The 11,775-nt window shown below is 42.5% G+C and overlaps 1 protein-coding gene across 4 annotated transcripts in view; it reads right to left on the bottom strand.

The window, feature by feature from the left end:
- The window catches only part of tjp2a (tight junction protein 2a (zona occludens 2)), a 125,638-nt gene that overhangs the window by 12,937 nt on the left and 100,926 nt on the right, over positions 1 to 11,775 (bottom strand). For all 4 annotated transcript variants that reach the window (XM_041186452.1, XM_041186451.1, XM_041186450.1 and 1 more), the window contains 6 exons: positions 11,011 to 11,119; positions 8,806 to 9,028; positions 7,293 to 7,477; positions 6,025 to 6,120; positions 5,840 to 5,919; positions 1,536 to 1,746 (listed from right to left, as the gene is read on the bottom strand). In XM_041186452.1, coding sequence (XP_041042386.1) covers positions 1,536 to 1,746; positions 5,840 to 5,919; positions 6,025 to 6,120; positions 7,293 to 7,477; positions 8,806 to 9,028; positions 11,011 to 11,119 — 904 coding nt within the window. The remainder of the gene's footprint in view (positions 1 to 1,535; positions 1,747 to 5,839; positions 5,920 to 6,024; positions 6,121 to 7,292; positions 7,478 to 8,805; positions 9,029 to 11,010; positions 11,120 to 11,775) is intronic.

The raw sequence follows: 11,775 nt of genomic DNA on the forward strand, positions 1-11,775 counted from the left end.
AAGTTGCTGTTGATACCGTAATTGTGCAAGTTTGGAATTCAGCAGGACAGTAACTTACAGATTTGTACAAACACAAGAATATAATATTGGATTCTGTAAACTGATCAGTGTTGATTTAATCTATTATGCCACCCCTTACTCCTGCTAATGTGTGTTGGGGTTACTTTGATTCCAGCAGGTTGGCAGGTCTGAGATGAAGGCCAAAATAAGTTAGTTGCCATAAGCCCCTTTAAAACCCACGACCACCACCATCTAGAAGGACAAGGGCAGCAGACACATGGGAACACCACCACTTGAAGATTCCCCTCCAAGACACTCACCATCCTGACTTGGAAATATATCGCCATTCCTTCACTGTCGCTGGGTCAAAGTCCTGGAACTCCCTCCCTAACAGCACTGTGGGTGTACCTACATCACATGGACTGCAGCGGTTCAAGAAGGCAGCTCACCACCACCTTCTCAAGGGTAATTAGAGATGGGCAATAAAAGCCGGCCCAGCCAATGAAGCCCGTGAATGAATTTTAAAAAAATGTCCATTGCCTAGGAGGTGAGCATGTGTCTCTCTGCATTTTATCAATGCATAGAAGGTGGCTATAAAAATATCTAAAGAATTTACATTTATGTGGTGACTTTTATAACTTCCAGATGTCCCAAAGCACTTTATAGCCAGTGAAATACATTAAACAGTCACTGTATCAAAAGTAAGTCAAGCACCCACAAACAGCAATGAAATAAATAACTAGATCATTTGTTTAAGTTATTGATTCAGCAATAAATATTGGCCAGGACACCATGGAGAGCTCCCCTAACTCCTTTTCAAATGAATGTTTCATTGCTTACTTTGTTCAAGAGTCCATTTGGCAAATGAATAGTGTAATAACTTTGATTCCATTATGTGGTTAAGGAAATATATTTGCAGGGCTCTGGGGAAAGAGCAAGGGGAGTTGGACATTTTTTAAAAAATGCATTCTTTCATGGGATGTGGGCATCGCTGGCTAGGCCAACATTTATTACCCATCCCTAATTGCCTTCTTGAACTGCTGCAGTCCATGCTGTGTATGTACAACCACAGTGCTGTTAGGGTAGGAGTTCTAGGATTTTGACCCAGCAGCAGAGAAGGAACGGCGATATATTTCCAAGTCAGGATGGTGAGTGGCTTGGAGGCGAATTTCCAGGTGGAGGTGTTCCCATGTATCTGCTGCCCTCGTCCTTCTAAGTGGTAGCGGTTGTGGGTTTGGAAGGTGCTGTCGAAGGAGCCGTGGTGAGTTGCTGCACTGCATCTTGCACTGTGTGTCGGTGGTGGAGGGAATTAATATTTGTGAAAGGGGTGCCAATCAATTGGACTGCTTTGTCCTGGATGGTGTTGAGCTTTTTGTTGGAGCTGCATTCATCCAGCCTAGCTCAGGTTTGGAAGGTGCTGTGAAAGGCCTAACTGGATAGCTGTTTAAAAGAGCTGGTACAGGCATGATGGACTGGACAGCCTCGTTTTGTGCTGTTTTTATTCTATGCTCCATCATTGAACTGATGTTTCTTACCTGTAAAAAGGTGAGGACAACTCTTCCTTAGCTTGACAGCCTGATCATAGAGTTTCTTGGAACTCTTGGTAGATCCTGGATTCAGTCGCTGTCTCATTGTTTTAACACCTTGCTTGCTGTCTGGGTTGAAGAAGATGACAATGGGGTACCATTGGGTGTAGTTCAGCAGATCCACAGCCTTTGGTGTTACGTCCAATAACGCATGCTTGCCCTGTTCATGGGAGGTAGACAACAACAAAACTCAGAAGTGCACTACCGACAAACAAAAAAAGTCTCCTTGGTGACAAGATAATTACATAAGAGGCAAGCCATTAAGCTCCCCCCAAGCCAGTTCCACCATTCTACCAGATCATGGCTGATGTGTATCTTAACTCTATCTACTCGCCTTGTAACCCTTACCCAACAAAAATCTACTCAACTCAGTTGTGACATTTCTAACTGGCTCCCAGCCTCAGCATTTTGGAGGAAGAGTTCCAGTTTTCCACTACCCTATGAGAGATTATTCCTAATCTTTGCAAAGAGAATGACGAGCAGCTTATTTTTGGTGTCTAAAGTAACAAGCTTTCAAGTAAATCTCTTAATAAGAGGCCAAAATCTTGCGATTAGCAGTGGGGAGCAAATAGAATCATAGAATGGTTACAGCACAGAAGCAGGCCTTCCCCCCTCATGTCCATGCCAGCTCTCTAACAGCAACTCAGCTAGTCCCATTAACCCATTCTTTCCCTAAAATCTCTCCCCTCAGGAGCTTATCCAATTTCCCTTTGAAAACCAGGGTTGGATCTGCCTCCACCACACTCGGACAGTGCAGTCCAGGTCCTAACTGCCTGCTGTGTGAAAAAAAACGGTTTGCCTTATGTCAGCTTTGGCATTTTTTGCTATTCACTAAATTTGTGCCCTCTGGTTCTCAATCCTTTTGCCAATTGGATGTTGTCCCTATCTGCTTTGTCCACACCCCTCATGATTTTGAGTAGCTCTATCAAATCTCCTCTTAATCATCTCTTCCATTAAGGAGGAGGAGAAGAGCCCCAGCTTCTCGAATCTACATAAATGAAGTTTCCCATCCCTGGAGCCATTCTCCTGAAGCTGTTTTGCACCCTCTCGTATACCACATATCCTTCCTAAAGTATGGCAGAATTGTACACAATTTGAGTTGAGGCCGAACCAGTGTTTTATAAAAGGTGAATCATAACTTCCTTGTTTTTGTACTCGATGCCTTTACTTATAAAGCCCAACACTTGTATGCCTTTTTAACCACTTTCTTAACTTGCACTGCTGCTTTCAATGATTTGAGCATACTTATCCCAAGATGTCTTTCGTGGCAAGATTCCAGCAGGGGACATCTATTTGGAGCAGAACCGGCATCCACTAGATTTCCACCTGCTAAATTGACAGGATAAACAGTACTACAGAGGTATCAGGCAGATAAACTGCCCTTCCACCATCGCTCACCCAAGCCCATAACATCGTACAACCAGTTTGAGAGATGGGCTTGTCGTAGCAATCCCTAGGAATTGCACCAGGGAAGGTCACTCAGCCCATCAGGCCTGTGGTGGCTCAAGAGCTAGGTTGGATGATTGTGGCTCCAACAACACTCGAAGCTCAACGCCATCCAGGACAAGCAGCCTTCTTTGATTGGCACCCCTTCCACAGACATTGTCCCGCCAGCACCGAAGCACAGTAGCAGCAGCAGTGTGTACCACCTACAGGATGCATTGCAGGAACTCACCAAGGCTCCTTAGACAGCACCTTCCAAACATACGACCACTAACATCTAGAAGGACAAGGGCAGCAGATAGATGGGAACACCGCCACCTGGATGCTCCCCTCCAAGTCTCACACCATCCTTAATTGGAAATATATCACAGTTCCTTCACTATCGCTAGGTCAAAATCCTGGAACTCCCTCCCTAACAGCACTGTGGGTGTACCTACACCACATGGACTGCAGCGGTTCAAGGAGGCAGCTCACCACCACCTTCTCAAGAGCAATTAGGAATGGGCAACAAATGCTAGCCTAGACAGTAACACCCACGTCCCATGAACAAATAAAATTAAGTGGACAATCAATTCCTCTTTGAAAGTTAGTAATGAATCTGCTTCCACCACCCTGTCAGCAGTGCATTCCAGATGATGACAACTTGCTGAGTGAAAATACAATGCTTCAGGAAGTACTTCCTTAGCTCTTTGGGGCATTCTGAGGTTGTGAAAGGTGCCATATAAATTCAAGTCTTTTTTTCTTTATGGTTGCCTTTCCTCCCTCTCCCCGGCTTAACTGACTAATCTGCTTGATAGAAATGAAATCCTAGTGTGTTTATAAAATGAGTAATTGAAACTGGCACAGGAGATTTACCAAGTCTAAAATATAGACAGGATCTTTTTATAGAACTGTTAGAAAGCATTATTCAGCTCAATGAATGACATCCAAAACATGCAGGTCAGTAATTCACTGCTTCTAACCTCATCTATCAGTGTCAAGAGAAACAGAAGTCATGGGGTAGCTGGAAACTGCAAGTCTCCCCCTACCTTAAGCCAAGTACCTCCTCCCCTTTCTCCCCACCTTCTCTCCATGCTTCCAACTACACACACACATCCACACAGGGAACACTTGTTCTAAACAAAAAGAAATGGCAACACTAGTAAAAGAGTAAGCAGGCAATTTGTTTAACAGTTTCTGCACCAACATCTATGCAATGCAGCAGTGCACACTGAATACAAATTGCTATACAAATTAACTTTTACCCCAGGAGTCATTTAATACAAGCTGAGCAGCAACACAAGCTTCTCAATACCATCCAGGGAAAAGCAACCCACTTGATCTGCACCCCATCCACCAACTTAAAAACAATCACTTATTTCTTACACTGCCAGTGCACAGTGGCAGCAGGGAGCAACTGCAAGATGCACCGCAGCAACTCACCAAAGGCTCATTCAACAGCAACCTCCAAAACCTATGACCTTTGCCGCCTAGAAGGACAAGGGCAGCAGATGCATGGGGACACCACCCCCTGGAAGTTGTTCTCCAAGCCCCACACACACACCATCTCAACTTGGAACTTCACTGTCACTGGATCAAAATCCTGGAACTCCCTCCCTAACAGTAATGTGGGTGTACCAACACCACACAGATCACAGCGGTTTAAGGCGCTGGCTCACCACCACCTTCTAGGGCAATTAGCAATAAATGCTGGCCTGGCCAGCACTCATATTCCCACGCATATCACAAAAAAAAAGTTTGAGAAGACAGTGCACTTGACTATTTTGCTGTGTTAGGAACAATGTACATATGTAATCAACTTAAAATTATATTTGTGTGCATGTTAAGGAAGGTAAAAAGGGTTTCAGTTTCATGTAGGCTTGCCATGAGCCTTGGTGCCTCCCTGAAGTTAAAGAAATTGGTTAAAAAGGGGTTAGAAGTTTAGTGATCTTCGGGGGGGGGGGGGGGAAATAAAGTGGAAAAAAAAACTGGACTACTGCCTAGCAACAGTGGTCAAGTGTCAGAGAAAGACAAGGAAGAATTCAGTGTGTGTCAGAGAGTAAAGACAAGGATTTTTCATCTCTGAGGAAAGTACAAGGCTAGTGGGACAACAGTTAACTGAATAGCCAGTTACAGGACTCAGTAACGTGATCAGTTTAGCGGTATTGCTACTGAAAGAGCGAGTTTAGAGTGCGGTTATTTTTCGGTGTCTTGGGAAGATACGAGTTGAGTGAGAAGCATCAAGTGGATGCTGAAGAATCCACCAAAAGAAAACCCTTCACACATATGCCAGTCCCAAGCAAGGAGCCTTTGTGGCAAGCTAGTGGTAACTCTTGAATGGTTTGTGTGTGTCTATAGAGATATTGCTGAGTAAAGAAAAGTAGGGAAATTGAATCATCTTGTGTTTGTATTGAGATCTTTCCAACATTACTGTCTGGTGTAAAATAGTTCATTTTTCTTGTTCTAATAAATATTTTGAGAGAGTATTAAAAGTTTCAGCAGACTCCTGTGAATTTGCTCAGCAACTTTCCTCCAAGGTTTCAAAGAAAAAAAGTTAGGATTCATCAAGCCAGGTTTCAGTCTGGGATCTGCTGTGTCCAGTAGTAATATCAGCTGGGATCATAAAAGTTGATTTAGTACTTCAGTGCAATATACGTGTTAACTTTGCAACCTCCCCCATCCTTACAAGCCTCCTAGATCTCCATATTCCTCCAATTCTGTCCTCTTGAGCACCTCTGATTTTCATCACACCACCACTGGTCTTCCCGCTGTCTCGTTTTACTATATCAAAGGCGTTATATAAATGCAAGTAGTTGCCCAATTATCCTTACCTCTTCAATGATCTGTCTGACTGTATTCAGTCGAACTACACCAGATGATTTTTCTGTGCCTGCATCCCTGGGCTCGGTTTCTAAAACATTAAAATTTACAATCGAGTTGGTTTAACTTCTCTGGGTGCACAGTCAAAACATGTATAGACTACTGTCATATACATTTATGTGGCTAGTTTACTTACTGGCAGTTTTGTAGCCATCGGGTAATTCTGTTGCCAGTTTCTCTGTAGCGATGTCAGCGATGGGCCCAAAGAGAACCACAGGTCTCATAAAGCCAGCTTTAAAAAAAAGTGTGCAAATTGATACCAAGTGCATTGCTGAAGCATCCAAAACTACATAAAATGCTGTGCTCTTTGGCAAGAATTTTATTGCAAATGTAAAAACATTAGAATTCAAAACCAAGTCCAGAACAAACAAACTTCCATTTCATTGACCTGAAACGTTAACTCTTTTTCCACAGATGCTGCCAGGCATGAGTATTTCCAGCATTTTCTGGTTTTATTTCAGATTTCCAGCATCTGCAGTATTTTGCTTTTTCATTTTTATAGCACCATTCACAACCACAAGATGTTCTCAAAGCACTTTACAGCCAATCATGTACTTTCTGGAAGCGTTAGTCACTGTTGTAACGTAGAAAACACAGCAGCCAATTTGCACACAGCAAGCTCCAACAAAATAAAGCCCAGATAATCTGTTTTAGTGATGTTGATTGGGGGATAAATATTGGCCAGGATACCAGAGATTATTTCAACAAAGAGCAAGGGAATTGTGTCATGGGATCCTCTATGCTCTGCTGAGGACCAGGGTTTAACATCTCATCTGGAAGACCACACCTCCACAAGTACAGCACTCTCTCAGAGGCACAGGGAGCATCAGTATAGATAAAATGCTCAAACCTCTCGGGCCTGATTCAGGGGCCCAATCTACCCCCTTAGGCTGATGTAAAAGATCCCACGGCCACTATTTTGAGGAAGAGCAGGAGAGTTCTCCACCCAGTGTCCTGACCAATATTTATCTCTCAACCAACATGACAAAAAACAGATTGTCTGGTCATCGTCACATTGCCTTTTGTGAGATCTTGCTATCTGTTGCATTTCCTACATTTCAACAGTGGCTATCCTTCAAAAGTGGTTCATTGGCTGTGAAGCACGTTGGCAGTATAGAATGCAAATAGCCTTCTTTTATGCACCTTGAATGAAAAGATGTGAGGCTGCAGCTAACGGTACACATGTAACACAGCCTATATTCTGAAGTTGGACTATTTACACATGCTACTTCACTTGTATTTTCACCCAAACTATTTCTGATTAAAACCAAAATTGCTCTATTTTTAATTGAAAAGCACATAAAAGCTCATTTTTCGGGGGAAGGGCTTGGAAAATCTAATTACTCCTGTGACTTTTTTTGTTCATAAGAAGAGATGTGCAGTTAACACAGCAACTTCTCTTACCTTCTCGAAGAGTGACCCTTTCGTATGCAGGAAACTTAGTGCTGACTGGTATGGCTGTGAGGTCCTCCCGACTCTTCCGAAGATTCTTCTTCATTGCTGCCCGCTGACCCCGTGACCTCCAGAAGTCTCCTCGGTCACTTGTGGTCGCTCGCTGGACATTCTGCACATTGGCCATCTGCTCAGCTCTGACAGGGTATTAGTTTCAAATACACACAGTTATTACACCAGTTCAAAAGACACACAGAAATTCTTAACTAGCCTAGGCACCATGCTTAAACTGAACACAAAATTGAGGCCACAGACCGGAAAACAGCACCCTTATTATAGCGGCATTCCCAACTTTTTGCTAACGTGAAAGACGTTTGCAAACATTAATATTACCTCCTGCACCATGAAGTTCCAAATGTCAATGTTTAAAAAACAGACAGCAATGGATCAGAGAATTTAAAATCAATTACTTTCTCTTTGTAAGCTCTCTCTCTATATAACCTCTAGTTCTACAACCATCTGGAGGTCTCAGTATTCCTCCAATTCTGGCCTCCAGCGCATCCCCAGTTTTCATCACTCTGCCACAGGTGGTCATGCCATCAGCTGCCTGGGCTCAAGTGAACCACCCACACCGTTGTTTTTGTCTCTTGCAAAGTCTGCAAAGCTGGTCAGGCAGAAACCAAGGAAAAAATGGTCATATTATCTGAAGAGTTAACAAATGCAGCAGTGAGGAATTAACACCAAATAACTTTTGCAAAAGAAATGTTAGCACATTACACACTGTCTCATTGCAAAAGTCTAGGTGTAAATTCACTAGCTTGAGATGTGCACCATCAGATGGATTTGTAATAGATTTCCCTTTTAAAAAATGAAAAGGGGAACAGAATTTAACATCAAAATTGGAAGACACATAATGGCAGATAAATGCTTCATATGTTTGTGAATGAGGTTGACCATTATAAATCCCCAACCATCCACCTGTTCTCTAGCTTTTCAGCCCCTCAGCCTTGTATCCTGAAGCATAGGAGAAAAAGCTGCTGACTGGAGAGTCTAGAACTTTGGGGGGTGGGCGGGGGGGGGGGGGGGGGGTGTTCACAGCCTTAGCCCAAAATGGCCAACCCCTTACCCTGAGATGAAGAGAAATTTCTTTACTTAGGATTGTGCATCTCTGGAATTCTCTACCCAGAGAGCTCTGGATGCTCAGACTTTAAGACATTTTTTACGACAGTGGGATTTTACATTCTTGCTGTCGTCAGCGGGATTTATAACGGCCCGGTCCCTGCCGAAAGGGGGCCATAAAATTCTGCCCTTTGAGTATACTGAAGACAGAGATCAAAAGATTTATGGATACTAAGGGAATTAAGGAATATGGGGATAGAGCAGGAAGATGGAGTGTAGGGAGAAGATCAGCCATGATTTTACTGAGTGACAGAGCAGGTCACAAAAGGTCAAACGGATTGGTGCTGTTCATCTCCCTTTCTTAAAAACTTATTCTGATACCTCATGTTACACTTCGAAGATTTACCTGCTTTTGTTTGGAATGATTCCCTTCTCTCGATGTTTGATGTTGTCAGGCCCAATCCTTACTGCTAACCAGTTTCCCAGCTTGCCATTGTACAAAGTGTCTAAAACCTTGAAGACATCCCCTCGGGTGAAACTCAAGCTTTGTGGACTTTCCTTCTCATACTCAAAGTGTGTCCGAATGAAGAATGAGTCACCACGGCCAGAGTTGATAATATCTTTGTACACTGGTGGGGAGAGAAAAATAATAGGTCACATTTATAGGTGAATGATTGAGTTTCACCATTTTCAGTTGCTATATTTATTTATAGTTACACCACAATAAAAAGGCACAGATAATTGTCCAGTAAAATAATGATGATTTACAGATAAATTATGAGCTGCTGGACAATCCTCTCATCAACAACTAAGCGAATTGGAATTTCCACTGCTTACAATGAGGCACTTTGGAGGATCTTCAAAAAGATGGATATCTCAACTAGACCAGCCATATAAATACTGTGGCTACCAGAACCGGTCAAAGGCTAGGAATCTTGCAGCGATTAACTCACCTCCAGACTCCCCAACACCAGTCCACCATTATGGTACAAGTCAGGAGTGTGATGGAATGAGTGTAGCTCCAACGACACTTAAAGAAGCTCGACACTATCCAATATAAAGCAGCCCGCTTGATTGGCACCCCATCCTCCACCTTCAACATTCACTCCCTCCATCACCAATGCATAGTAGCAGCATGTGTACCATTTACAAAGATGTACTGCAGCAATTCATCAAAGCTCCTTTGACAGCACCTTCCAAACCCATGATCTCTACCATCAAGAAGGGCAAGGGCAACAGATGCACGGAAACACCACCACCTGCAAGATCCCCTCCAAGCCACATACCAGCCTGCTTTCGAACTAAAATCGTTGTTCCTCCACTGTCACTGGGTCAAAAACCTGGAACTCCTTCCTTAGCAGCACTGTGGGTGTACCTACACCACATGAACTGCAGCGGTTCAAGGCGGCAACTCACCACCACCTTAAGGGCAATAAATGCCAGGCTTACCAGTGATGTTGACATCCATGAACAAATTTTTTTAAAAAAAGTTTTCTATCACATGTTTATGAAACAAAAACTCCCACAAAAATGGAAGCCAATCAAGTAAATGTACTTTCTCGTTTTAGCAGCTGTTATTAGATTCTTGGAGTGAATCTTTGGGAGTATGCTTGTCCAATTGAACATTTTCCATCAAGGGTTGATATTAGATGCTTGGTCACTTTGATGGAAATACAGAATTAATCTTTGCACTCAAACAATGACCAGTTCAAAAAAGAAAAAAAAAAATCCTTGAGTCAACTCTCAAGCCTGCAGTTCCACTTCAAGAGCAGAGAATCAACAAAAATGAACAAACGCTTATTTTCATTTTTTTTTTTTTAAAACATTTAAAAATTAAAATAGGATGTTCAAAGCTAAAATCAAATATACAAAGACAAATTGAGGGAATTGGAAGATAATGCAAATGGATTTAAAAAAAAATAAAATGACAAATATTTGTAATACATTAAATGGATGTTTTAATATCCTTATATTCAGGGCTTTGGAGTGGTTTTATCACTGTTACCAGTTTCATTATCAGCATCTAGAGGTTCTTTTTAAATGAGATGTCAGGCAGCTTGAAATTCTGAAGACCTCCCAAAAATTCCACTTCAATAATGTAGGTCATTAAAATATTTAAAAAAAAAGTACAGGAAATGGTGGCATAGTGGTAATGTCACTGGGCAAGCAATCCAGAGGCCCAGATTAATGGTCTTAGGACACAGGTTCAAATCCTACCACAGCAGCTGGTGGAATTTAAATTGAATTAATAAACCTGGAATATAAAGCTAGTTTCAGTAATGGTGACCATGAAACTATCAGATTGTCATAAAAACCCATCTGGTTCACTAATGGCCCTTAGGGAAGGAAATCTGCCATCCTTACTCGGTGACTCCATACCCACAGCAACGTGGTTGACCCTTAGCTGCCCTCTGAAATGGCCTAGCAAGCCACTCAGTTCAACGGCAATTAGGGATGCGCAACAAATGCTGGCCTTACCACGACATCGACGTCCCATGAAAGAAGAAAAAAAAAACTCTGGATTTGACAAGAAACCCTGACTGAATTCTTCCATCCATCTCTGTCCCACCTTCTTTTAGTAAAAGGGGACAGCTTTTGGTAAGTTACTTACCATCATATTTACTCTGAGCAAGAATGATCACATCATCACCTTTCGGGATTTCCAAAAGGTAGAGGACAGCTTCCTCCCGCACAATGCTACGGAAATCCATGGAATTGATCTAGTCAATAGAGTGAGATGATAAAATAATTTATAGAATCTGTAATCTATAGAATTGCTCGCTGCAGGGAAATCAAGTTTTAAAAAAAAGCTACAAACATCACTATGGTCATTGGATCTTTAGGTCGAGTTCACCTTTTTCAAACACCTTCTAGTCCGCTATTCATAGTACCTTACAGCGCAGGAGGCTATCCAGCCCAACATGTCTGTGCTGGTTCTTTGAAAGAGCTATCCAATTAGTCCTGCTCCCTCTGTTATTTTCCCATAACCTCGCAAAATACTTATGTATTTTCCTAATTTCTTTTTGATAGTTTCCATTGAATCTGCTTCCAACACCGTTTCAGGCAGTGCATTCTAGATCACAACAGCTCACTGCGTAAAAAAAAAAAAATTCTCATCTCCCTCCCACTGCTCTGGGTCATTTGCCAATTACTTTAAATCTGCGTCCTCTGGTTATCAGCCCTTCTGCCACTGGAAACCATTCCGGTTTATTTACTCCATCAGAAGTCTTCATATTAAGTGTTAGCTATTTTAGTCAGCAACTCTCTTCCCCAAACCACTCCACACTGGGGCCATGCTTCCCCCAGTGCCAGTCACTCCCTGGCAGTTCATCCTTCAGCTGTGCTAGGCAGGAAGGATTTAAACCATTGCTACAGT

Source organism: Carcharodon carcharias, chromosome 4 (genome assembly GCF_017639515.1).
Source record: "Carcharodon carcharias isolate sCarCar2 chromosome 4, sCarCar2.pri, whole genome shotgun sequence".
NCBI classification, from domain to species: Eukaryota; Metazoa; Chordata; class Chondrichthyes; order Lamniformes; family Lamnidae; genus Carcharodon; species Carcharodon carcharias.